Source organism: Pelodiscus sinensis, chromosome 1, assembly GCF_052426305.1.
Source record: "Pelodiscus sinensis isolate ZL-2025 chromosome 1, ASM5242630v1, whole genome shotgun sequence".
NCBI classification, from domain to species: domain Eukaryota; kingdom Metazoa; phylum Chordata; order Testudines; family Trionychidae; genus Pelodiscus; species Pelodiscus sinensis.
The window spans coordinates 325,756,549-325,780,692 of record NC_143052.1 but is presented as its reverse complement, the minus strand read 5'-3'; the positions used below and the strand labels follow the sequence as shown (position 1 = coordinate 325,780,692).

At 43.4% G+C, this 24,144-nt stretch overlaps 1 protein-coding gene across 1 annotated transcript in view; it reads right to left on the bottom strand.

The window, feature by feature from the left end:
• The window catches only part of ARHGAP42 (Rho GTPase activating protein 42), a 279,187-nt gene that overhangs the window by 192,543 nt on the left and 62,500 nt on the right, over positions 1–24,144 (bottom strand). The window contains exon 2 of the mRNA XM_089775741.1: positions 14,082–14,177. Within this exon, the coding sequence (XP_089631867.1) occupies positions 14,082–14,177 (96 nt within the window). The remainder of the gene's footprint in view (positions 1–14,081; positions 14,178–24,144) is intronic.

Sequence of the window (24,144 nt, the reverse complement as noted above, 5' to 3'; positions counted from 1 at the left end):
TAAAAGAAAAACAATGCCAAAAATCAAGTTCCCTGTTGGAGTTTTTGTATATGTGAATGAAAAAGGCTGGATGGATGAAGAAGGGGTAAAGCTATGGCTTGATAATGTATGGAGTAGGCGACCAGGTGGACTTCGTCAAGAACGTAGCCTACTGGTGTGGGATATGTTCAGGGCTCATTTAACTACCAGCACAAAGAAAAGGCTGGCAAGAATAAACACATATGCGGCACTTATTCCTGCAGGATTGTCATCATTGGTACAGCCACTGGATGTGTGCCTAAACAAGTCATTTAAAGATCGCATTCGAGAACAGTGGAATGAGTGGATGGTTAGCGGCGAAAAGTCATTCACAAAAGGAGGAAACATGCGTGCACCACAATTGGATGTTTTGTGTAACTTTGTCATAAAAGCCTGGAATGATATTGATGCAGAAACAGTAATCAAGTCTTTCAAGAAGTGTGGCATATCAAATTCTTTGGATGGTATGGAGGACGACTTCTTGTGGCAAGATGAAGGGGAAGCCGAAGCTGAAGCCACACCATCTGATTCGGAATTAGATCCATATGATGACTGTCTTACAAATGTACCACAAGATGTCATTGATGAACTTATGATGTCAGAGGATGAACATGATGAGGATTTTGAAGGATTTTAAGTACCGGTAAGTCAAAACCATTTTAATTAAAATTATTTAAATCAAATCTGATGTTATTAAATGGTGTTGCCTCGGAAGGGGGGGTAGTCTTATACGGCAAGTATAGGCCAAAACCTATGTTTTAACTGGAAAATTAGGGGGTCATCTTATATGCCCAGTCGCCTTATACGCCGGAAAATACGGTAGCTGTGTAGCCACATGGCAAGAGCAGCAGCTCAGACTAATCACCCAAGTCCAAACCTAGAATCTCAGACAGGTTAGAACTTGGGCAGCCAGCCCCATCCATTGCCCAAAGTGCCGTAGCCCCTGCCACAATGATTTCAACTTGCTAGCTCAGTAGAGCTAGTGCTTGTGAGTCTACCAAAGATGGGAATTATACAGCCAGGCTGCAGCGTAGACAGACCCTTAGTATGCAACACTCTGTGCACACAGTCATTTTGACATTAGCAGAATCATGAGGCATGCCTAAGGTACAACCGATCTCAATGTCGTTCATTTTCACTTTAGGTCCTTAGAGCAGTATCTTTAGTTCAAAGGTAAATGGCTATTACAATGTGTGTAAGATGATGCATCTTCAATATCCAAGATTCTTGGTTCTTTACTGTCCTGTGTTTATCGAAATTTGGAAGATGAAAAAATGCAGGTGTCACATTATTGGATTTTGATGTGGTTAGGCAGATCACTATTGCACCCACTAGTGAGAGTTTGCCCCATATTCAGTGCAAAGCGGGCCATGTGAAGAGCCGATGAAAGATTATGCTATGCTGACTTTGTCTAGGCTACTCATATACTTATACAATCTGTGTGTGTAAAATTATGAATGTACACTTCGTATTTATATTTTAAATGTTTTATACTGGCTGGGTGGTTCCTCAGTACTCACGGACAATGACTCTTAAGGGTTGCCAGTTGACACGGGTGGAACACACAATGGCCCCTTGCCTGCGAAGGATACACCTGGGTACTACATGGCTCCTTGCCTAAAAAGGACAGAAACTGCTTGTGGGTCATGTGATCAGCCTATTTTGGGAGGCACTAGCACCCAGAAGATGAATGGGTTTTCCCTCCGCAAAGGTAAGATTATAAAAGTACCATGTGGGTGCCTCCATCTTGCCTTCACTTCTGCCCTCTGCTCCAGAAGCAACACTGGTAAGGACAGAAGGCCCAGAAGGATTTGTTGACCCATCCTGACATAGAATGTACTTCAGAGACTTTTAAGCTGGCAGTTTGTTACATCACTGCTAAGAACCTACATCAAGAACTTGGTGATTGATGTATGTAATGCATTCTCTTTAACAATTTCACTCACAACCTTTTTTTTCTTTTTTACTAATAAACTTTTTAGATTTTAGAGCATTCTCTTTTTGGTAAGATCCAAGGTATAAATTGACCTGGGACTGTGTCTGGTCCTTTGGGACTAGGAGAACCTGTTCTGAGTTGACGAGACTGGTTTTATAACTTCTCATCTGTATAATAAGGTGTTGTAATAACAGGAGAAGTGTTGACCAGCACCCTGTGACCAAAGGGTTCAACTCAAGTAGCTAGCAAAGGTGTTGGCCAGGGGGCCAGGAGAACCAACTGAGATAGAGGGATGAAATCTGAATTGTATAGAATTCCTTGCCTGCTTTCTTTGTGGGGGAAAAAATTAAACCAGGAGTTGAGGGACAGAGAATGACTTAAACCCATGAAGAATTACCATACCTCCAAGGAATCTGGTGCATGAAAGTGGACTGAATAAAGGGAAGATTGAAAGTAGGTAAAGGGGAAAAGTGACTCTAGTTGCGTTCAGGGTATTTTTTTTTCTTTATTTTGTGGTTTGGTTTGAACTGTTCTGTATGAATCTATGCCTCCCCTCCTCGTTTATCATCAAGCATTGTGCCCAGAGATTTTTTTCTGTGTTTTAATTTGTTTTCCTTAGTTACTCTGTAACATCTAGCTTTATCAAATTTATGCTTTATCAAATTTATATTTTGTTTAGTAATAAAAATCACTTTTTTAAAGGGGATAATTTGATTATTGTGTCCTGGAAGATACAGGAAGTCTATCTGTCTGCTTCAGACAGAGGACAGCTACTACAGACTGCAACTTGTTTTTCTTTTCTTTTTCCAAGCTCTTTTAGGGCAAAAGAGCTTGGGGAACCCCTGTGGCGGGAGTTCAAGTGTTCACCCATGGTTTTTAGGGATAAAAATCACTTGATGGTGGCAGGAATCCCCAAAATCGGTGTATTATGATGGGGGGGGGGGTTTGTAACCAGTGTCTGTAGAGGCTTGTGGGTTTTGTTTTGTTTTTTTAGCTTTGTAGGTGCCCATCTTCTGCACTAGGAGTGTCAGAATGTGACTTTCCTCCCCGCCCCCCACAAAGAAAGCAGGCAAGGAATCTTATACAATTCAAATTTCATCCCTCTATCTTGAATGGTTCTCCCGGACCCCTGGCCAACATCTTTGATAGCTACCTGACTTTAATCCCTTAGCCACCAAGTGCTGGTTAGCACTCCTCCTGTTCATTACAGGTCTGGTGCTGACTGTGGCACAGGGAACGCTGAAGTGTCGAAGGGGATTTGCTCGTGAGACTTCTTGCTGGCCGGAGTGGCAGCTGGAGTGCTCTGTGTGACTTATAGGGAGGACCCCAGCCTTGGGCTCTTAAGTAGCCCTGGTTTTAAGCATTTTGACTTGATAATACCCTCATAGTGGTGCTCCAGACCAACCTGGTATATTACAGCAGCCATTAAGGGAAGAATGACTTATACTAAGCCACCAATCTAATGCCTTTCTAGGTTACATTAACACACCAGGATCATCCACTGTACTATTTGCTCCTGCATGCAAATGTAATTTTTTGTAAGACTCAGCTTTTCAAACTGTACAAACTTATATTGTAATTTGCATGTCACTGTGATCAATATCCATACTGTAATATTAATTCGTAATATTATGGCTCTTGTAATACTGCAGGTGCTGTCACTGCATTTCAGAACAAGATAGCAATGATCAATGTTTTTAAAATAATTTATTTTCCAAATAAAAAGAATAGAATTGGGGAGCTTTATCACACAAATACTATTGGATTTCAGCTTTAAATAAAAATACTTCAAATTTCTACTGTAGGAATCCTTTGCTATTTAGCACTTTAAAAATCAGATTATCTTTCATTTGAAGAACAAATTATTCTATTTATTTGAGAGAGATAAGAACACATTTTACAACCTGCAGATAACATGCCTAAGTGATCCTGAACTGGCACCTGGTAACGTAAAAGTGGCTGTGAAAAGCATTAAATTGTGTTTAATACTCTCCACAATAATAGGCAGAAATGAAAATGGAAGCCTGGTAGAAAGCCATAAATAGACATATAATTTTAGTGAAAAAGTCAATTGATTACAGCACTACAGTCAGATATTTGTAGCTAAACCTACAGTGTCTTTAACATGTAAGAAATACAGTAAGATGTACAGTAAGTACTCTTAATAATCCATTAACCAAAGTAAAATGAGCAGCTAATGAGAAAAATTGTTTGGCTCAAACATAGTACAAGGGAATGTTATCCTATTTCTAGCTTATGAGCTAAAACAGGACTGGGCAATAATTTTTTATGGGAGGCCACTCCAAGATTATGGTAAGTGGTCAAGGAAAGCACTTTTCTATGGAGTGAGTGTAGGGTCTGGGACAGAGGTTCAGTGCAGAAAGGAGCTTGAGGTAGGGGATTAGCGTACAGGAAAGGGTGTGGGGTCAGAGTGAGTTTAGGTGAGGAAGTGGTAATGACATGGGGCATCACAACAGGATCTGGAAGCAGGCATGGGTGCTGAAGAGGATTCTGACTTGGGGCAGACGCATAGGAGTGGAAGTAAGGTCAGGGAGAAAGCTGTAATTTGGCAGAGGGGGATGCAGAGGGTTTGGGTGATGACCTGGGGCAGTGAGTTGAGGTGTAGGAGAGGGTGAGGTGCCAGAGGCAAGCTCTGGCTGGGAGGTGTTTACCTAAGCGGCTCCGGCCACAGCCCAGCAAGAGCCTCAGGCAGCCTCCCTGCCAGCCTCAGCCCCAGGCCACTCAAAGCAGCTGATTGCTCCCTCCACATGTGTCTGTGCCAGGTGGGGGCAGGGACAGACTTCACATGCTTTGCCCTGTTTCCAGCCCAAAAATAGCAGCTCCCATTGGCCGGGAGCTATTTATATGGCTCTATATACTATCTATAGCCATCCCCTCTCCTCTTAGTATCACTGAAGTACAGTTCTGCTTGAGAGTATATAGCTCCAGCTCTCCAAAAGAAGCATCCTTGGTATCAAACCTGCACCATAGCCAATATATCCTATCAAGGATAGATTGTGGGATGCTTTCATTTCAAATGGTCAACAACTTTACCATTTGTAAGAGATAGAATAATCAAAAGCCTTATCTATCCATCCACACATTTCTTAGTCAAAAAACAAGTACTCTCCATACGATAGTATAATCAAAGTCAAGATAGTACTGAAGCCTATATGAAGACAATAATGACCTGCTATTCTACTGTAAGTTTCAGACTGGACCTCCCTGATCCGGCACCCTCAGAACCTGAGAGATCCCGAACAAGGGAATTTGCTGGACGGAGGAGGTCAGGCATTGGGGCTCTCCCAGGGCTCCCCTTCTGGGGGCTGGCCTGGCCAGTGCACTGCCCTCCAATCCAGACCGCCAGCTCACACAGGACCAGCGGTTCTTGCCCCCAGTCACTCAGGACCTTGTTAACCCTATCAGATTTAGTGTGGGGTGCACAATGCATTCCTTCATAGGAATTTTCTTGTGTTTTGCAAAAAGCAATTCTACTTACAAGATCTCCTCTAAGAAAAGTACATATATAATGAAACGGATACTTTTGACATTTGATGACCGAACGCGTATTTGAAGACCGAAAAATTGGTAGTTCTTCCAATTACGTTTTTATTTAAAATGGCTTGTTCAACTCAAATCTTACCCATGCTGTCTTCTTTTCTACAACATACACAATGACATTTTGACAGTAAAAAGCTTTGTTTAGAAGGTTTCCAAGAATGGTCTTACAACAGACATTTTTTCATTTCCTTAACAATGGAGTCACTACCGATATAATTATCGGACAATTGATATTCTGATAAGTGTTCAAAGACTTTAGAGTTAACCCTCCCAATAGCAATAAACAAACAAAATTGAAATCTCAAGTCATAACAGCTTGGCAACTGTAGACACAATAAAGCAGCAATTCTTACCAAAGAGACAGGGGAGGGAGGAGGCAAAGACAGGAGGATTCATCTATACAAAGCTGTCTTTGATGATCAGCAAACATTAAGCTTGTAGTGGCATGTAAAGATATGGACCAAATTCTAGGTCACTGCTTTAGGGAGATCAGAAACTGAGGCTTATTCTATAAAAGTGCACAATATCACCCGAAGCTCTATTAGACTGAGATTCAATTCTTGCCAGTTTACCTTTTGCTCCTGTAAGCTCCTTTGATGCACATGACAATCCACTAGGAAATGGCTGCCTTGAAAGGTAAAAATCCCATCTTTGAAGCGCAAAGCAAAATAAATCAGCTGTCAAACGTCTTGAACTCTCTGGTTCTTCCTAACCAGTTTTAAATGCCTGTTTGACATCCAAAGAAAATGTCCTTTCCTCAACACATTTAGGATCCAGACTACAACCAGTCAAGACCTTCTTTTTATCACTTGAGGCTAAAGTAATTCAAATTTATTGATTTGGAGTTTGGTTTAAGTTAAGTTAAATACTTACTGACTTTGAGGTTATATAACTTTTAGGGGTACTGTAAACTTTAAATACACAGACTACATATCATACAAACCCATGAGCTAAACTTATCAACTCTAGGAATATAACTCAAAGATAGTGTGAGTGGGGGGAGGGGGGCAGGAGGAAGAGGACAGACAAAGTAAGACAAACAGACAAAAGACCAAAAAAATGACAGACAGTGAGTGAACCTCTAGCTTACACCCTGCCCTTGCCACTCATGACTCCCGTGGGAACTAAGCGCACGCACTGTAGGGCAGTCCCCCCGAGCACGGGCAGCACCTGGCCCACTCCTCTCCCCCAAGTATGGGCACTTTGCAACCGTACCCAGCTTCCCCAGAGCCTGAATGGACTATAGCCCCGCCTCTCCAGAGCATGGGTAGCCTGCGGTCCCAGCCTTCCTTCCCCTTCCCCTAGCATGGGGAGGGGGCAAGAGGCGCATGGCCCCAGCCCTCCTGGAGCATGGGGCAGTTGAGCGAGCAGGCAGGCAGGCAGTCCTCCCCTGTCTCAGCCTCCCCAGCTCTGGAGCAGGACAGGAGCGTGGGGAGAGTGGGATGGGAGTGCAGTGCTAAAGCCCAGGCAGCCCTAGCGAGCTGGGCTGAATGGGAGGCTTGAGGGTGGAGTGTGGTTGGGGCCAGCCAGGCAGTTTAGGAAGGCTTTGTCTTCCCCAGTCTCTTATACCCGCCCTCTAGGCCACAATTATCAATGAGAATAACCATAAATCATGGCAAGAGTGAAAAGAAAAAGAGAAAAATGCTTGTTGGTTATCAGGGACACCGTTTTCTTCTTTGTGAATATATCAAAATGTATAAAGGCACATAAAATTCAAACTTGAACATTTATTTCAAAGATTCATTTGCCTATGTCTCATTCTCAGGGCTCGCCAGCCGCACTGTCCAGCGATCTGCGCACGTGCAGATCGTTCTGCGCATGCGTAGATCGCCCAAACCCGGCTCTTCCGGGTTACAATCTACTCGCCACGGGCGAGTAGATTGTATTATTTGTCGAGCCCTGTCATTCTCATATATTTAGTCATAAGTATGGCTCTAATTCAACTTTATGTTGTTCTATCCTGTAATTTCTGTAAGCGCATTCCATTGGGATACTGAAAATCTGTAAGGGATGGTCATTTATCCACCACGTAAAAAGAAATTAGCTACTTATGCAAGTGTTAACCTCAAAACCCCCTTTTTATGTAGCTCATTCTCAGGCTTCAGCCATCCAGTAAATTTTGCAGATTAGACCAGTTAAGAAAGATTTCAAAACCAGAGGTGCCACATCTATCTTAGTGATAAATAGCAAGCCATTAAATAGAGACACTAGCTGGAAGTGGTCTGAATTGCATTCCTAACTTTCAGCCCTCTCAGGATTCAAAATATTTTAATATTTGGATAGCCATCTGCCACCAGAAGATGTACAGAATCCAAATGTTCGGCTTAATAACAACAGCGAAGCAGTGGAGGAGCTAATAAAAGGATGCGAGTGTGCTGGGGGGAGGGATGACACCTCCCATGGGAACTTTTAAGTGTGCATGTGACACCTTTTCTCATGGGTAGGACCATACCAAATTCATAGTCCAGTATGATCAATTTCACAGTCACTGAAATTTAAAAAGTGTAAAAATGTTATGATTTCAATTATTTAAGCCTGAAATTTCACCATGTTGTAATTGTAGGGGTCCTGGCCCAAAAAAGAAGCTGTGGGAAGGTCCACAAGATTATTGTAAAGAGTATTGCAATACTGCTGCCCTTACTTCTACACTGCTGCTAGCAGCAGTACTGCCTTCAGATCTGCACAGTTGAAGAGTAGTAGTTGCTGGATGCCAGCCCAGTACTGAAGGCAGAGGAGCCAACAGCACCAGTGAAGAAATAAGGATGGCGTAACAGGGCAGGGAAGGGCATGGTCACCCTTGCTTCTGCACTCCTGCTGGAGAGGTGCTACCTTCACAGCTAGGTACATGGGCAACAGCTGGTGCTCTCTGGCTGCCCAGCTCTGGAGATAGCCTGAAAGTAAAGGTGGCAAAGCTGTAACCCCTTACAATAACTTTGTGACCCCTTCCTGCAACTCCATTTTGGGTCAGGAGTCCCCTTCTGGTCTCTCCTGTGAATTCTGCATAATATAGGGTAAGAACACACAAAAGACCAGATTTCATAGTCCGTGACCCATTTTTCATGGCCATGATTATGGTAGGGCTCTAACTCATGGGAGCTGGCAATAGTGGCTCCCTGCTCTGGCTGCTGCAACACAGCACACAGGGTCATCTGGTGCTGTGACTCTGTATGCTATGTCTCAATGCCTCTCACTTAAATGTGGCCTACCTGCCCACCAGTCATGACAATCCACAGCCAGGCCAAACCAGAACAGCACTGCAACCTCATGCTCAGAGTTGGAAGGCAGGCCCGGTTCCACAGGACAGGAGCTGTTGCTAGTAGGCGAATGTGGAGCAGACTCACTCTCTAGTCCCCACCTCTGTACCACATTGGGCAGAGGGTGATGCTGCAAGTGGCTAGTACCCTGATTGCAAAACCTGGGGCTGTCACTGCTCTCAACACCACCTCTAAGATCAGGCACTGCAATATTTCACACATTCACTGAGGGTCCTTTCTGAAGCCTACTAGATCACAATGAAGAGTTGATCCAATCTGAGATTCTGAAAATAAGGGGTACCTAAAGACATGGAAAGATGGTATAACTGGGCTGTGACTATACACAATTGATGTGAACTGTTTTTTTTTCATTGACTTGAATGGGAGCAGAATAAAACTTTTACTAAAGAAATTATCAGAGCTTACTGAAATCAACGAGCAGCTGGGCATGATCTGTGCAGGAAAGTAAGTCCATGTGAAGTTACACTCATTCTGACAAACAAACAGTACACTTTCTTACTGAACGATAGAGGAAAGTACAGATTGCCAGACCAGATGTAAATCTAAGATTAATTTTCTTCCTCTCAGAGTTGCTGGTAGTAGATCCTGAGAAGAATATGAAAGAAATTTCAAGGACCATTATAAATAACTTCCCATAAGGAAAGTTTCTCTCTAAGCCCTAGTGGATGTCTTATGTCTGAATCAGGATTTTGTTTTATATATAATTTACACTGAATGTTATAATATAACTGGCTGTATAAATGTCAAATACTTTTCAAAATTCTATTAAGCCTCTATCCTCAACAAATATCTTGCAGCAATGAGCTCCTCTAATTAATTAGGTGCTATGCAAAAAGAAGTATTTCCTTATTATTTCATGTCATCTGCAAGTTTTCTACCCAATTTTGCAGTCCATCACCAAATCATAACTATGTCTTAGAACAGAACATCAGGGCACCTACTCCTGACCTTTTCCCATGCTATAAACTGATCACTGTCCCCATTTTTTGTTTTCTGTCTCTTAGCCAATTTCCAGTGTATGACAGCTTTTTGTCAGCACTATGAGTACTTAATAGCCTATTGCGAAGGACTCTGTCAAAGGCATTTTGAAAGTCCAAGCAGAGGCCAGGGGGTTCTTCTCTATATGTACTTTTACTGACACACAAAGCAGGTCAATTTTTATTAACAAAACCTGCACCCAAGTGAGCAAATTATTATTTATGCTATTGTGCAGCTACCTGAATCACCATTATTTCAACAGGGTTCTTTTTAGACAACTTCATTAGAATATGAGCTTTCATTCCTAAGCAGGGCTACCACTTGCATGAAGCACATTTTAGTACTTGTGTAATTTATTTTGTTGTGAAGAAGGAATTGCACTGAGGAAGAGAAAACTAAGCCATGGTTTCTGATTTTGAGGGGAGACTGCCTACACTCCACATGTACAAAATGACTGATGGTTATTTAAACTTTAAAGTGTGCCCATCCTAAACCCTATTAGAAAGTAATAGAAATGTAGCCGTGTTAGTCTGGTGTAGCTGAAGCAAAATGCAGGACTATGTAGCACTTTAAAGACTAACAAGATGGTTTATTAGATGATGAGCTTTCGTCGGCCAGACCCACTTCCTCAGATCAAATAGTGGAAGAAAATAGTCACAACCATATATACCAAAGGATACAATTTAAAAAAATGAACACATATGAAAAGGACAAATCACATTTCAGAACAGAACGGGGATACGGGGGAGGGGGGGAGAAAGTTAAGGGTCTGTGAGTTGTTGATATTAGAGATTTATAAATGCTTGGTAGAGATCCTGAAGCTTCTGGTCTCTGTCAGTGAGATTAGAGCAGATGCGGTTGTATCAAAGGGCTTGGCTATAGACGATGGATCGTATGATGTGTTCTGGATGGGAGCTGGAAGCATGCAGGTAACTGTGTGAGTCAGTGGGTTTTCTGTAGAGAGTGGTGTCTACAGAACAATTTTCCATTGTTGATTTGTACTGTGGTATCCAGGAAGTGGACCTCTCATGTAGAATGGTCCAGGCTGAGGTTGATGGTGGGGTGGAGGTTGTTGAAATCTCTGTGGAATATCTCCAGTGTTTCTTGGCCATGCGTCCAGATCATAAAGATGTCATCGATGTAGCATAACTAGAGAAGGGGTGAAAGGGGACGGGAGTTGAGGAAACGTTGTTCTAGCTCAGCCATAAAGATGTTAGCATACTGTGGGGCCATGCATGTACCCATGGCTGTGCCGCTGATCTGGAGGTATAAGTTGTTCTCAAACTGGAAATAATTGTGGGTGAGAACAAAGTTACATAGCTCTGCTATCAGGTTGGCAGTGGTGTCCTCTGGGATAGTGTTTCTAATTGCTTGTAATCCGTCTTCATGTGGGATATTGGTGTATAGAGCTTCTACATCCATGGTGGCAAGGATGGTGTTGTTGGGGAGGTTATAGATGTTTTGTAGTTTCCTTAGGAAGTCAGTAGTGTCTCGGAGATAGCTGGGAGTGTTGGTTGTGAAGGGTTGCTTTTTTCGCCGCCTCCACCTCCGAGAATATTTCCAAACCACCAATGAACATCAATCTGACCTACCAGATCCCCCCTATCAACACCAAAGGAAAAATAATTCTATATGGACTCCCCCTGACGGTCGGAATTACAATCTGGATTTCTATATACAAAGCTTCCGCAACAACGCACAGACTGACATTATTCGCAAACGACAACAAGCGACACACAATCTTAGCCGAGCTGAACACCATGCCATCCAGAGACTCAAAAACTGGACATTATAATCAAACCAGCTGACAAAGGGGGTGCTGTGGTCATTATGAATAAGGCCGACTATAACCAGGAGGCAACCAGACAACTCTCGAACACCACAGTTTACAAACTTCTCTCCTCTGATCCCACCTCAGAATACCAAAAGAAACTACACTGTCTCCTTAAAAGCCTCCCCACAGCTACTCGGGACCTAATCCACACAGAAATACCTTCTGACCTCTGATCAGGATTGTTCTATCTGCTTCCCAAGATACATAAACCTGGACACCCCGGACGTCCCATCATCTCTGGTATTGGCACGCTCACTACTGGTCTATCCAGCTATGTAGACTCTCTTCTTAAACACTTCGCAACCAATACCCCCAGCTATCTCCGAGACACTACTGACTTCCTAAGGAAACTACAAAACATCGATAACCTCCCCAACAACACCATCCTTGCCTCCAAGGATTTAGAAGCTCTATACACCAACATACCACACTAATACCAACTCTGGTACCTTCCCTGTAACAAACCCCGTTGCCAGCTTTGTCCACATATTCATTCTGCTGATATCATTATTGGACCTAACCAAGTGAGTTATATGATCAAGAACACATATTCCTGCGCATCCAGAAATATAATTTATGCTATCATGTGCCGAAAGTGTCCGTCTGCTATGTACATTGGACAAACGTCTCAGACACTTCGCCAAAGGATTAATGCCCACAAAACAGATATCAGACAAGATCACAAAGAAAAAACTATTTCTTGCCATTTCAACCAGAAAGGACACTGTCTCAACAACTTAACCACCTGCATTCTGCTACAAAGACCTTTTACATCTGCACTTGAAAGGGAATCCTCTGAACTGTCATTCATGTTAAAATTCGACACTCTCCGGGAGGATTGAACAAAGACCCCAACTACCGTACCCATTACCAAGATAGCTTCCCTAATTATCACCTCTAATACCATTAGCTCACATACATCTAACTTTCCCCACCTCTAATATCATTAACTCACAGACCCTTACCGTCCTTCCTCCCACCTCTCCTCCCCCCCCCCCCGCATCCCCCTTCTGTTCTGAAATGTGATTTGTCCTTTTCATGTGTGTTCATTTTTTTAAATTGTATCTTTTGGTATATATGGTTGTGACTATTTTCTTCCACTATTTGATCTGAGGAAGTGGGTCTGGCCGACGAAAGCTCATCATCTAATAAACCATGTTGTTAGTCTTTAAAGTGCTACATAGTCCTGCATTTTGCTTCACCTATTAGAAAGCAGCTTGTAAAATTGTTTTAATCACTTCCTTGGGGCTGAATTTTTTCAATCCTTATGTTTGCCTGAAGCTATTTATTTATTTTGTTTTAGCTTGAGAAAAATCAGTTCAGCATTTTTATTTTTCGGTCTTTGTGTGTAAGGAAAACACTCACTGCATAGTTTTCCCATAAAAAAATAAAAATAAAAATTTGTCCTTTATTTGAACAAGTCTAGTGCCAAACCAATAGCAGCAAGAAAACTGAAAATGGACAGGAAGCCTGTTCCTAGGGAATAAGGGATGCCTTTCAATGGCCCACAGAAAACTGGTTTACATTTAGAAGAATTAGCAGGATTTGAAACAAATCTTACTTGACTCTATAGCATTCTAAAGGGGCTGAGCTACATTTTGCATGCACACATCACATTTTGATATATGAAGATATGAGGGGGCAGCACCCCCAGCTAGCTGCACTCGCCAACCCCCATCTCAGCTGGGGAGGGCCCAGACCTGAGCCCACCTCTCTTGCCCCCCCCCAAGACAGCGGGGAGGGCCCAGTTCTGAGGCCGCCCTGGCCCCAGCCCTCCCCTCTCCCCCAACTCTCTACCACATTCCCCCCCCACACACCAGCCCTGGCTCTCCCCCCCCCCCCCACGGGCCTTGCTGCCCCTCTCACAGGCTTCACTGCCCCCCCCAAGCCTGCCATGCAGTCCTGATCCCCCATTCATCCCCTGCCCAACAAACCCAGCAGCAGTAGCATCTTACCTTCAGTGCTGCTACTCCAGAGTCATAGGATGCTGACCCCTGCTGGGTTAGCAGCAAGGAGGAAGGGAGGAGGTGGGGCGGCTGAGGGGGAAGGGAAGAGGCTGTGGGAGGCAGGAAAAGGTCATGCAGGAAAAGGTTTTTTTAATATATAGAGAGAAATAAAGTGTTCCAACAACTTCCGAAGGTTTTTCCTCCTCGATTCACAATTAAGCCCTGGTATCTATATAAAACGTAGATCGATGTAGCTATGTCACTCAAGGATGCAAAAACTTCAAACCCCTGAGCAATACCATGCTTAAACTGACCTAACCCCTGGTGCAGACTCAGTATAGGGTTAGTTACTGCTGCCCAGAGAGATAGATGAACTACAGCAACGGAAAAACCCCTGTGCTGCTGCAGAATCTGTAGTACAGACATACCGTAACTGCATAAACTGACAGAATTGGTTGTTTACACCTTCATTTTATAATCACATCTTTTAAATGTTGTAAAATGGGAATATTAGTGTGCTGGAACATGCTTACCAATATTAATTTCATCATCTGTTTCAGCATCTCCAATACACTCAAACTGGAAATCCTGTAGTGACTGAGAAAATTTCTGCACTGCCATGGATAGGTCTGCAATAAAGAAAAAAGGAAACAAGTCTTAGAGATATTCCAGTAACTATAACACAGTATATGCAAAGTTTCATATGGTACAATTATACTTTGCTTACTAGATTTCCTTTCTAGAAAAATAACCTCAAAGACACACACAAAGAGAGTCAAATCAAATTCTTGCTAAGTCTCAAAAAGTCACTGAAGCAAACTAAATTCCTAAATCCCAGCCAAATCTAAGAAAATCGTATTCATACTGATGAACAATCCTCAGTTCTCAATTTCTTGAAGCAAGATCTGATGCTTCAGTTCATGTAATGGGGCTACTTACATACAAGAATTGTACCCAAAGGATTGGGCCCATAGGATACCACATCTTTTATTTTAATATATTTCTCTCACAGTTAAAGTTTTCCACAGGGGCTTAAGAGCTGTTTTAAAAATAACTAAATATACACATAATGTTCTAGAGAGACTTTAAAAAAAGATATTGAAAACCCATGTATTTTCAGTTACTTGCTCAGTATGAATGGATTACTTTAGTTGAGTGGCATTTAAAGCAACAATACATAGATCTTCAGTTTTAAAAAAGTCAAAATAAAACTTCACAGCCGAAATCTGATCTCAGCAGTAAGAATGTTCCAATAGACAGCATTCATAAACATGGAATACCAGTGTGACCAAAATACTCCCTCCTTCTCTTTTACAAAAATACATAACAGTAAACGTAAGAAGAAAAGTGAGAACACATGTATGAAGAACGATCAGCATTCTATCAATCTAGACAAAACACTGCTCGAGGACTACCTTCCACAGACCTCATGAGATATTTGTGGCATCAGATTAGAGGATAGAAAAACAAACAGATAACCTAACTGATATCTGCAATATCTGGACAGATGTCTCAGTATGGAAAGGGAGGAAAAGAGTTTTATCAAAACCCAAGCTAATGATTCACTGGAAGTAGTCCTTAGAGTATACAAATCTGATTAGAAGTTTTGTCCTAACGTCTTGTATAGGTTGAACCCCTTGGGACTTGACTGGTGGAGGGTTGCCAGGTGTCCGGTTTTGAACCGAACAATCCAGTATTTGAGCTTTCTGTTTGGGAAACAAATTGAAAAAATATAAATGAGAAAATATAAATGTCCAGTATTTTCTAAATAAGATATAATGTAGATTGTGATGTAATATCAAGTGTGTCCAGTATTTTTGCTGAAACCATCTGGCAACCCTAGACTGGTGCCAAATCAGAGAATTTGCCAACTGACAAGAGGGCAATATTGTCTAGCAGCATTACCAGCACTTCCACTGCTTACTGGGCTCTTAGTCATTTAGGGGTAAATTAGAGCTAAATAACAGCACAGAACACTGAGAGCCAGGACTGGTGGCCAGTGGCATAGTGAGGGGGGGAGAGAAACAGAGGGGGACAGTTGCCTCCGGGGTGCCATGCTACGGGGGACACCAATTTAGCTGCCAAAAGTTATATTGTTAACTTTTCTCTGCCCATTCACCTCCTCTGTAGAGCCGCACAGCAGCGTGCAGATGGAAGGTGAGCTGCTGCTGCGGGGAGGGGACAGGGTGTGGAAGGCTCAGCTGGCCAGCTCTTTGCTGTCCCCGACTTCCCAGGGCTGCAGCAAGGACCATATAATAATAGCCAAGCTGCTCCGGGATTGGAGGGAGCAAATGACTGAGGCGGGCAAATTTTCCCTTTGCCCCTGGGCACATAACACCCTCGCTTCGCCACTGCTGGTGGCTGTAAACAAGCTTTATGGGTCTGCAGGAAACTTAGGCACACCCATGATAAGCGATAGAAATGTAGCCGTGTTAGTCTGGGGTACCTGAAGCAAAATGAAGGACAATGTAGCACTTTAAAGACTAACAAGATGGTTTATTAGATGATGAGCTTTCGTGGGCCAGACCCACTTCCTCAGATCAAATAGTGGAAGAAAATAGTCACAACCATATATACCAAAAGATACAATTTAAAAAAATGAACACATATGAAAAGGACAAATCACATTTCAGAATTTCTCTACCTACGGTACATCGATGACAACTTTATGATCTGGACGCATGGCCAAGAAACACTGGAGATATTCCACAGAGATTTCAACAACCTACATCCCACCATCAACCTCAGCCTGGACCATTCTACACGAGAGATCCACTTCCTGGACACCACAGTACAAATCAACAATGGAAAATTAGACACCACTCTCTACAGAAAACCCACCGACTCATACAGTTACCTACATCCTTCCAGCTCCCATCCAGAACACACCACACGATCCATCGTCTATAGCCAAGCCCTTCGATACAACCGCATCTGCTCTAATCCCACTGACAGAGACCAGAAGCTTCAGGATCTCTACCAAGCATTTATAAACCTCAACTACCCACCTGGAGAAATAAAAAAGCAAATTGAAAGAGCCAGACGAATACCTAGAAACCATCTACTTCAAGACAGACCCAAGAAAACCAACAATAGAACACCACTTGTCATCACCTACAACCCCCAACTTAAACCTGTCCAACACATTATCAATAAACTACAGCCTACACTGGAACAGGATACCATACTCCAAGAGGCTCTGGGAGACAGACCCATAGTCTCCTATAGACAACCACCTAACCTCAAGATGATTCTTACCAACAACCACAGTACATACCACACTAATACCAACCCTGGTACCTTCCCTTGCAACAAACCCGTTGCCAGCTTTGTCCACATATTCATTCTGCTGATACCATTATTGGACCTAACCAAGTGAATTATAAGATCAAGAACACATATTCCTGCGCATCCAGAAATATAATCTATGCTATCATGTGCCGAAAGTGTCCGTCTGCTATGTACATTGGACAAACATCTCAGACACTTCGCCAAAGGATTAATGCCCACAAAACAGATATCAGACAAGATCACAAAGAAAAAACAGTTTCTTGCCATTTTAACCAGAAAGGACACTCTCTCAATGACTTAACCACCTGCATTCTGCTACAAAGACCTTTTACATCTGCACGTGAAAGGGAATCCTCTGAACTGTCATTCATGTTAAAATTCGACACTCTCCAAAAAGGAATGAACAAACACTCAAGCTATCTTACCCATTACCAAGATAGCTTCCCCAATTATCACCTCTAATACCATTAACTCACAAACATCCCACTCTCCCCACCTCTAATATCATCAATTCACAGACACTTACCTTCCTTCCTTCCCCCCCCCCTCTACAACTCCCCCCTGTTCTGAAATGTGATTTGTCCTTTTCATATGTGTTCATTTTTTTTAATTGTATCCTTTGGTATATATGGTTGTGACTATTTTCTTCCACTATTTGATCTGAGGAAGTGGGTCTGGCCCATGAAAGCTCATCATCTAATAAACCATCTTGTTAGTCTTTAAAGTGCTACATTGTCCTGCATGTTGCTCCATGATAAGCGGTCATCCAGCTAACTCAAATCATGCTGCACCACAGATGGTGCCAGAGCAGAGAGTGCCAGACTAGAGAGGTTCAACTTGTATTGACAATCATTGTCAGTGCTGTGCAGCATAAAGGCCTTCCCCTGAACAGATTTAAAGTTAGAAGACAAGTGCACACAAAATTAATCAAATTGGGAAACCCAAAAGACAGGGATAACTTTGCGGGTTATCACTGTTTTTAGCTAACTCTTTTGGGTCAACATAAATAGAAGTGCCTCCTTTAAGACAGACTTGAATAAAGAAAAGGTTTGGGTCTTGGCAATTTGGAACTGAAGTAGATGTATTAAAACGACAGTAAGAGGAGAGGACATAAAAGAGGAATAAAAGAGGGCTAGGGAGGATCTAAGCATTAGTACTAAAATTTTCTTTTGAATTCTATTTATGTATCAGTTCATTTTAATGTGCCTCAGTGATAAAGAAGATTCCAATATATTCACTGAAATCAGGACTTAAATTCCAGACATGTACAAGCCACTGATCAAGCAAGGATGCCAATGGATGGAAATATTAACTTTGTCCCAGTTGCTGGAATTCCTGCTCAGGCCTTGCCCTAATCCTTGGTCAAATTCATCAGATGCCACTCTTACACTCAACTTTTCATTATTGCTCACAACTATAGTGGGCATCAGCCCTAAAGAGAATAAAGGGCCTTTTTTAGAAAAGACAGACATGAATACATTCTCTGCTGTTAGCAAGGAATGAAATATGGTTGTCTAATGTGCAGTTGTAGATACAGAAGTTTTTCATGCAAGTTATCTTTGTAAATAAAAAAAGTTTTGGGATTGTTCAATCCTCCTTTTGGATAAAATATTTTCCCTCTCCTGGAAGATTTCATTTGGTATATTTAAAAAACCCAACAAAACAAAACACCCAGAAACTTGGAAGTGAATGACTTTACAACAGTTCTATCCTACTGAAATATATTAAATGTGTTTTCCCTAGTCCTACGGTTTATTTCAAAAACAAAAAATACAATTGCTATGAAATAAAACACAAGCCAATAAATCCAGATTATTTGGCCATTATTTAAAAACTGTTTGGCAAAGCATTTTCATTAAGCACTTTTTCCACTCTGTAGCCATATTGCCACTATGTATGTTTGCTTTGGATTCAGAGCTATTCTTATTTATATGCAGTGTAAAACACCACAGCTTGCACTTTCCTTCAGTGAACAAAAGAAATTTTTCTACACATGAAGTCTCATCTTTTTACAAATTCTATTTTCTCTTCTGTAACTGACTCTTTCTCTCTTTCATAGCTCTCTGGCACTTGTTGCTCAAAAAAAGCATATCAGAAGTAGAATTACAGTTATTAAAAACAGTCGCTCACCCAAGCAACTGTATTGTCTCCATAATGCACTGCATAATTGATGTTTTCTATTAAGAACAAAGTTAAGTATTTACTTGTGAATATACTGCAAACTTACTGAATAGTCTTGTTCCTAGGTGTATGAAAGTAACCTATCAGTAATAATGTATTATTTTAACAACTTACAAGTATCTCTGCTTTGTGCATCTGACAGTATCTTGTGCAGTTTATACAGTAAAACAAATCTATTTTAGCTTTTTTTTTTTAAAAAAAATCTGCTTCTGTTAAATTAACTTCTGACAGTTATTTAATCTTATGAGTCAGTTGTTCTGTAGCGGCTAGAAAGATCTATGCAGGTAGTTTATGTAAGAGCAAAGGACAAAGACAGAATTGCTGGGTTCTTCCACCAAATTACTATTGGGATTAAAACCAGGCATCTCAAATTCAGGCCTGCAGGCCAGTCTCAACAGGAGTGATTGCGCAATCGGGCCCAGGACTCCCAGCAGGGCCTGTCTGTTATTGGCCGTCAAACACTGCCTCTTACAGCCATCTCCCCACACTTTTTCCCCATAGCACCCAGATCCCCAAGCACACAGCTCTGGGAATTAGCAGGAGGCACTGACATCATGTGGCATCAGTGGTTGCATCCCATACGACAGCGGTTCCCAAACTTTTTGACACGGGGACCAGTAAATCCATTTATGAGCTTTTGGAGGACAGGTCATGTTCATTTGCCTATTTGCATATTTACATGCAAATGATTATGCAAATGATGAATATGCAAATAAGTTGTTTCTGGTCCTCCCAAAGCCCCCAGTGCCAGCTTTAGCAAAGCTTTAGATACGGTCACCAACAATATTCTTGACAGCAAGTTAAGGGAATATGGATTGGAGAAATGGACTGTAAGATGGATAGAAAGCTGGCTAGACCACGGTTTCCCAAACTTTTTACTTTAGTTGGAACCCGTTTTCTTTTCGGTACTTTTTTTGCAGACCAAAAATATAAACGCATATAAAAAAAGAATGAAAAATGAATAAATGTTCACTGTTTCACCCAGCCTGGGCCAGGACTTGGGGGACCCAGCACCGTATAGGCACTCTGGGAGGCAGGAGCAGGAGCAGACTGGAGGTAGGGTATCTGGCTAGGAGGGAGAGTGCAAGGAGGGGACTTGGGTATGAGTTGGACGTCCCTGGTCTGGCACCCTCTGGACCTGACTGGTCCCAGATGAGGGATTTTTTGGACCAGGGGAGGTCATTTCAGGGCTCCTGGTTCCCCCTCTCCCCACTAAGCTGGGTTACAGGGGAGGAAGGTGCAAAGAAGCTTAGTGGGGAGAAGGGGAACCAGAAGCCCTGAAATGACCTCCCCTGGTCCAAAAAATCCCTCATCTGGGACCAGTCAGGTCCAGAGGGTGCCAGAAAGGCAGCTCAGCTGGGTTGTGAGGGGCTGCAGGGAACTGGTTCTCTGCACCTCCCCCAAAATCATCCCCCACAATCCAAGGGAGTGCAGCACCAGTTCCCTGCAGCCCCTCACAACCCAGCTGAGCTGCCTTTCTGTTCCCTATGCCTTCCCCCATCCACCTCAGCCCAGTTGAGCCCCGCACTGGTTCCCTGCATGCCTCTCCCACAGCACAGCTGAGCCCCGTTTCCCTGCACCTCCCCGTCAAGGCCCGCAGAACTGCTGAGCCCAGCTCCGATTTCCAGCCCCTCCCTCCCCTTGAGTCTAGCCCTGGTTCCCGGCACCTCCGTCCTGCAGCCAAACTGAGCTCCGCACCCTTATCCCCCACCCACAACTCCCCCCCTTCCCCGCAGCCCAGCCCATCTCAGCTCAGCTCAGCACCACGCACCTCCCCACTCCCGCAGGCCAGCTGAGCTCCATTTCCCTGCACCTCCCCCCAAACCATGCAGACATGATGAGCCCAGCGCTGATTCCCTGCCCCTTCCTCCTTCCCTCCCCTTGAGTCCAGTGCTGAGTTCCTGGTACCTTCCTCCTCCTGCAGCCCAAATAAGCCCAGTGCCCTGCACCTCCCCACTCCCGCAGCCCAGCCCGGCACCACCTAGTGTGGCGACCAGGGGCAACTGCCCTCCCCCTGCTCCCCTCTGCCTCTGCTGAGAGCCCAGAACATCCGGTTGCACCTTCCGACCAGCCCAGCCCAGGGGTTGGGGGACTCGGCACCGCATGGGCACTCCGGGAGCCCGGAACACTGCGGCAGCCATGCTGAGGCCCGGTACTTTTTTCCCGCGGCTTGATACCAGGCTGCAGCCCATAGTTTGGGAAACGCTGCCCTATGCGCTTTGGGGGCCAGAAACAGACAGGCCCCTCCCCCAGCACGCCAGGAGCCCTTGGCCAGATTGCGCAATCCCTCCACACAGTAGAGTGGACCAGTAGTGTGAGACCCCTAATTAAAGCCATCCTAATTAACAGCTAACTAGTACTGAGGCACGATGTGAGGCTTAACTTGTACCTGTGTAGTCGCCATTTTCCTACATGAGCCTCTGGCTTTTACTACTTAGGGTTGCCAGGTGTCCGGTATTGAACCAGACAGTTCAGTATTTTCGCTTCCTGTCCAATACAAAAATTCAGAAAATACAGGGCACCTAAACCGTCCTGTACTTTCTGATTTTTTTCCCCAGACAGGAGGCAAAAATCCTGGGTTGTCCAGCTCAATATGGAGGCAGTCTGGCAATTACTGGGTTCCACAGAGGAGCTGTCCAACCCCGTGCAGGAAGGCAAGATGGCAGGTGGCCATCGCCAGCCTGTTAGGACCAAAAAGCCTCACCACACGTTTTTTAAAGGGGCCACACCATTTTTTCTGACTGGACTGACATACAATCTGCATAGTGCTGTGTCCACTTCAGCTGCAGATCTTCAAGCTCGTCCATGCAAGCAAGTGTCTGGGAGTCTGAATCCAGTGGAGTACAACACAGGGGTGGGATAAATAGTGGCAATGTAAATGCCAGATATATAAGTTTCCTTATTTCTGTGTACTTTGTTAATTGATTTTATTCACTTTTAATCTGTTAAACTCCATGTCTTTAAATTGTTAAGTAAAGGTGTGTTAATTCTAATATAGTCATATTATATTATATCATATGTATATTATTTATAATTGTTGTTTTGGAGTTAGATCCAGATTATTACTGGAATAATTTTATTCCTGGCAGCACCCGAGGCACACCATTAAGTGTGTGAGAGTCAGCCAGGTGGAGGCACTGCCATTGTTCCTTTAGGAGCAAGGGACTGCAGCAAAGGGGTGGAAAGGGAATCCCCAACTAAATAACATCATCACTGGAGTACTCTGGATCTCCTTTTATGTTAAAAACATCAGGTGCCCAGGCACACAGGTGAGCGTGGCCTGCTCCCAAGTAACCCAGGGAGAAAAAAGGGGGTTACACTTGTAAAGGACTAAGATTCTAGATTGTACAGTGCTACAGAATTGCAAAGGATTAATCATTACCATTAATATATGGAATAGTAATAGAAATGTAGCCGTGTTAGTCTGGTGTAGCTGAAGCAAAATACAGGACTATGTAGCACTTTAAAGACTAACAAGATGGTTTATTAGATGATGAGCTTTCGTGGGCCAGACCCACTTCCTCAGATACTTAATCTGAGGAAGTGGGTCTGGCCCACGAAAGCTCATCATCTAATAAACCATCTTGTTAGTCTTTAAAGTGCTACATAGTCCTGTATTTTGCTTCATTAATATATGGTGTGTGTAAATTCCCATGAACCGAGAGAACACAATGCAGTGTTTGACTTGGATCTGAGTAACACAGGGCATATTTTTAGGACTAGACTGTGACCAGCTGCGGTGTGGATGTGCAAAGAAGGAAGACAGGGTATGGAACTTCCCTCACCCCTTAGTCCTCCTAAGAAATTCCACTCTGACTCCTAGTTGTAGTTCCCAATGTTTCAAGACTATTCTACCCCTTTCAGGAGTCTCATATGTCTTGTATACCCCCTAGATGTAAAAACCTACAAACTCAAACATAAAAATACGTAAGTGTCACAGCACACTATCACTGAAAAATTGCTTACTTTCTCACTTTTACCATATAGTTATAAAATAAATCATTTGGAATATAAATGTACATTTCATGATATAGTATATAAAGCAGTATAAATAAATCATTTTTTGTGTGAAATTTTAGTTTGTTCTAGGAATGTCAACGTGTAATCGACTACATGATTTATCAATAAGCCTAGGCTTACTGATTAATCCTATCAGCTACACGCATTTCCCCCTACCACCTTCTACTGCCTCTGTAGAAGTGTGGAAGGTAAGGGGGGGTGAGATGTAGCAGCGTGGAGGGCGAGGGGGGCAGGCAGGAAGCCGCTTTTTAACTTGGCTCTCCATAGAGCCTCTGTTGCCCCACCCACCTTGCTGCCTCACACAGAGGCAGCGGGGGAAAGGAAGGCAGGAACCGGTGCTCAAGGAGAGCCAGCTTAAAAGCTGGTTCCCCATGAGCACTGGTTCCAGAGAGACGCCTTCCCCCACCTATGTTGCTGCCTCCTACACTGCCGCAGTGTGGGGGTGGGGGCAGTGGAGGCTGCCATGGAGCAGCCTCTGTCTGCAGCAGGCCCAGGCTGCTGCCACGTCACGCTCCTTCCTCTGACACAGGCAGTAGCATGGAGTGGCAGGGCCTCCCTGGGAGTGGGGCCAGGAGCACACTGGCTGCCAGCCCTGCCACTAAGGACTATTGAATAATCATGTAACTGCTACTTTTGGATGCAGTTACATGATTATTCCATTATTACATCCCTAATTTGTACTGGTTTAACCTCCCTAGTCCGGCACCCTCAGGACCAGTGCCGAACCAGAGAGTTTACCAGACCAAGGGGCTCAATATTGTCTAGCAGCATTACCAACTCTTCCACTGCTTACTGAGTTTTTAGAAGACATTTAGGGGTAAATTAGAGCGCTTTTGAAAGTGCTCTTTCGAAAAAAGGCTCTATGTAATGCAAATTGTGCTTTTTTGAAAGAGAGCATCCAGATTGCCTGGGTGCTCTCTTTCGAAAAAGTGGCTTGCTTTTTCAAATGTACTCGTTGTAGTCTATACACTCTTTTTCGAAAGAGGCTTGCAGTCTAGACGTAGCCTGGAAGTCCTCTGCGTGCACCCTGGTTGAGAACTGCTGTCGTAGAGGACAGAAATAACTCCCACTAGAATTACTACTTTCCCTCAAAACAGAAAGACT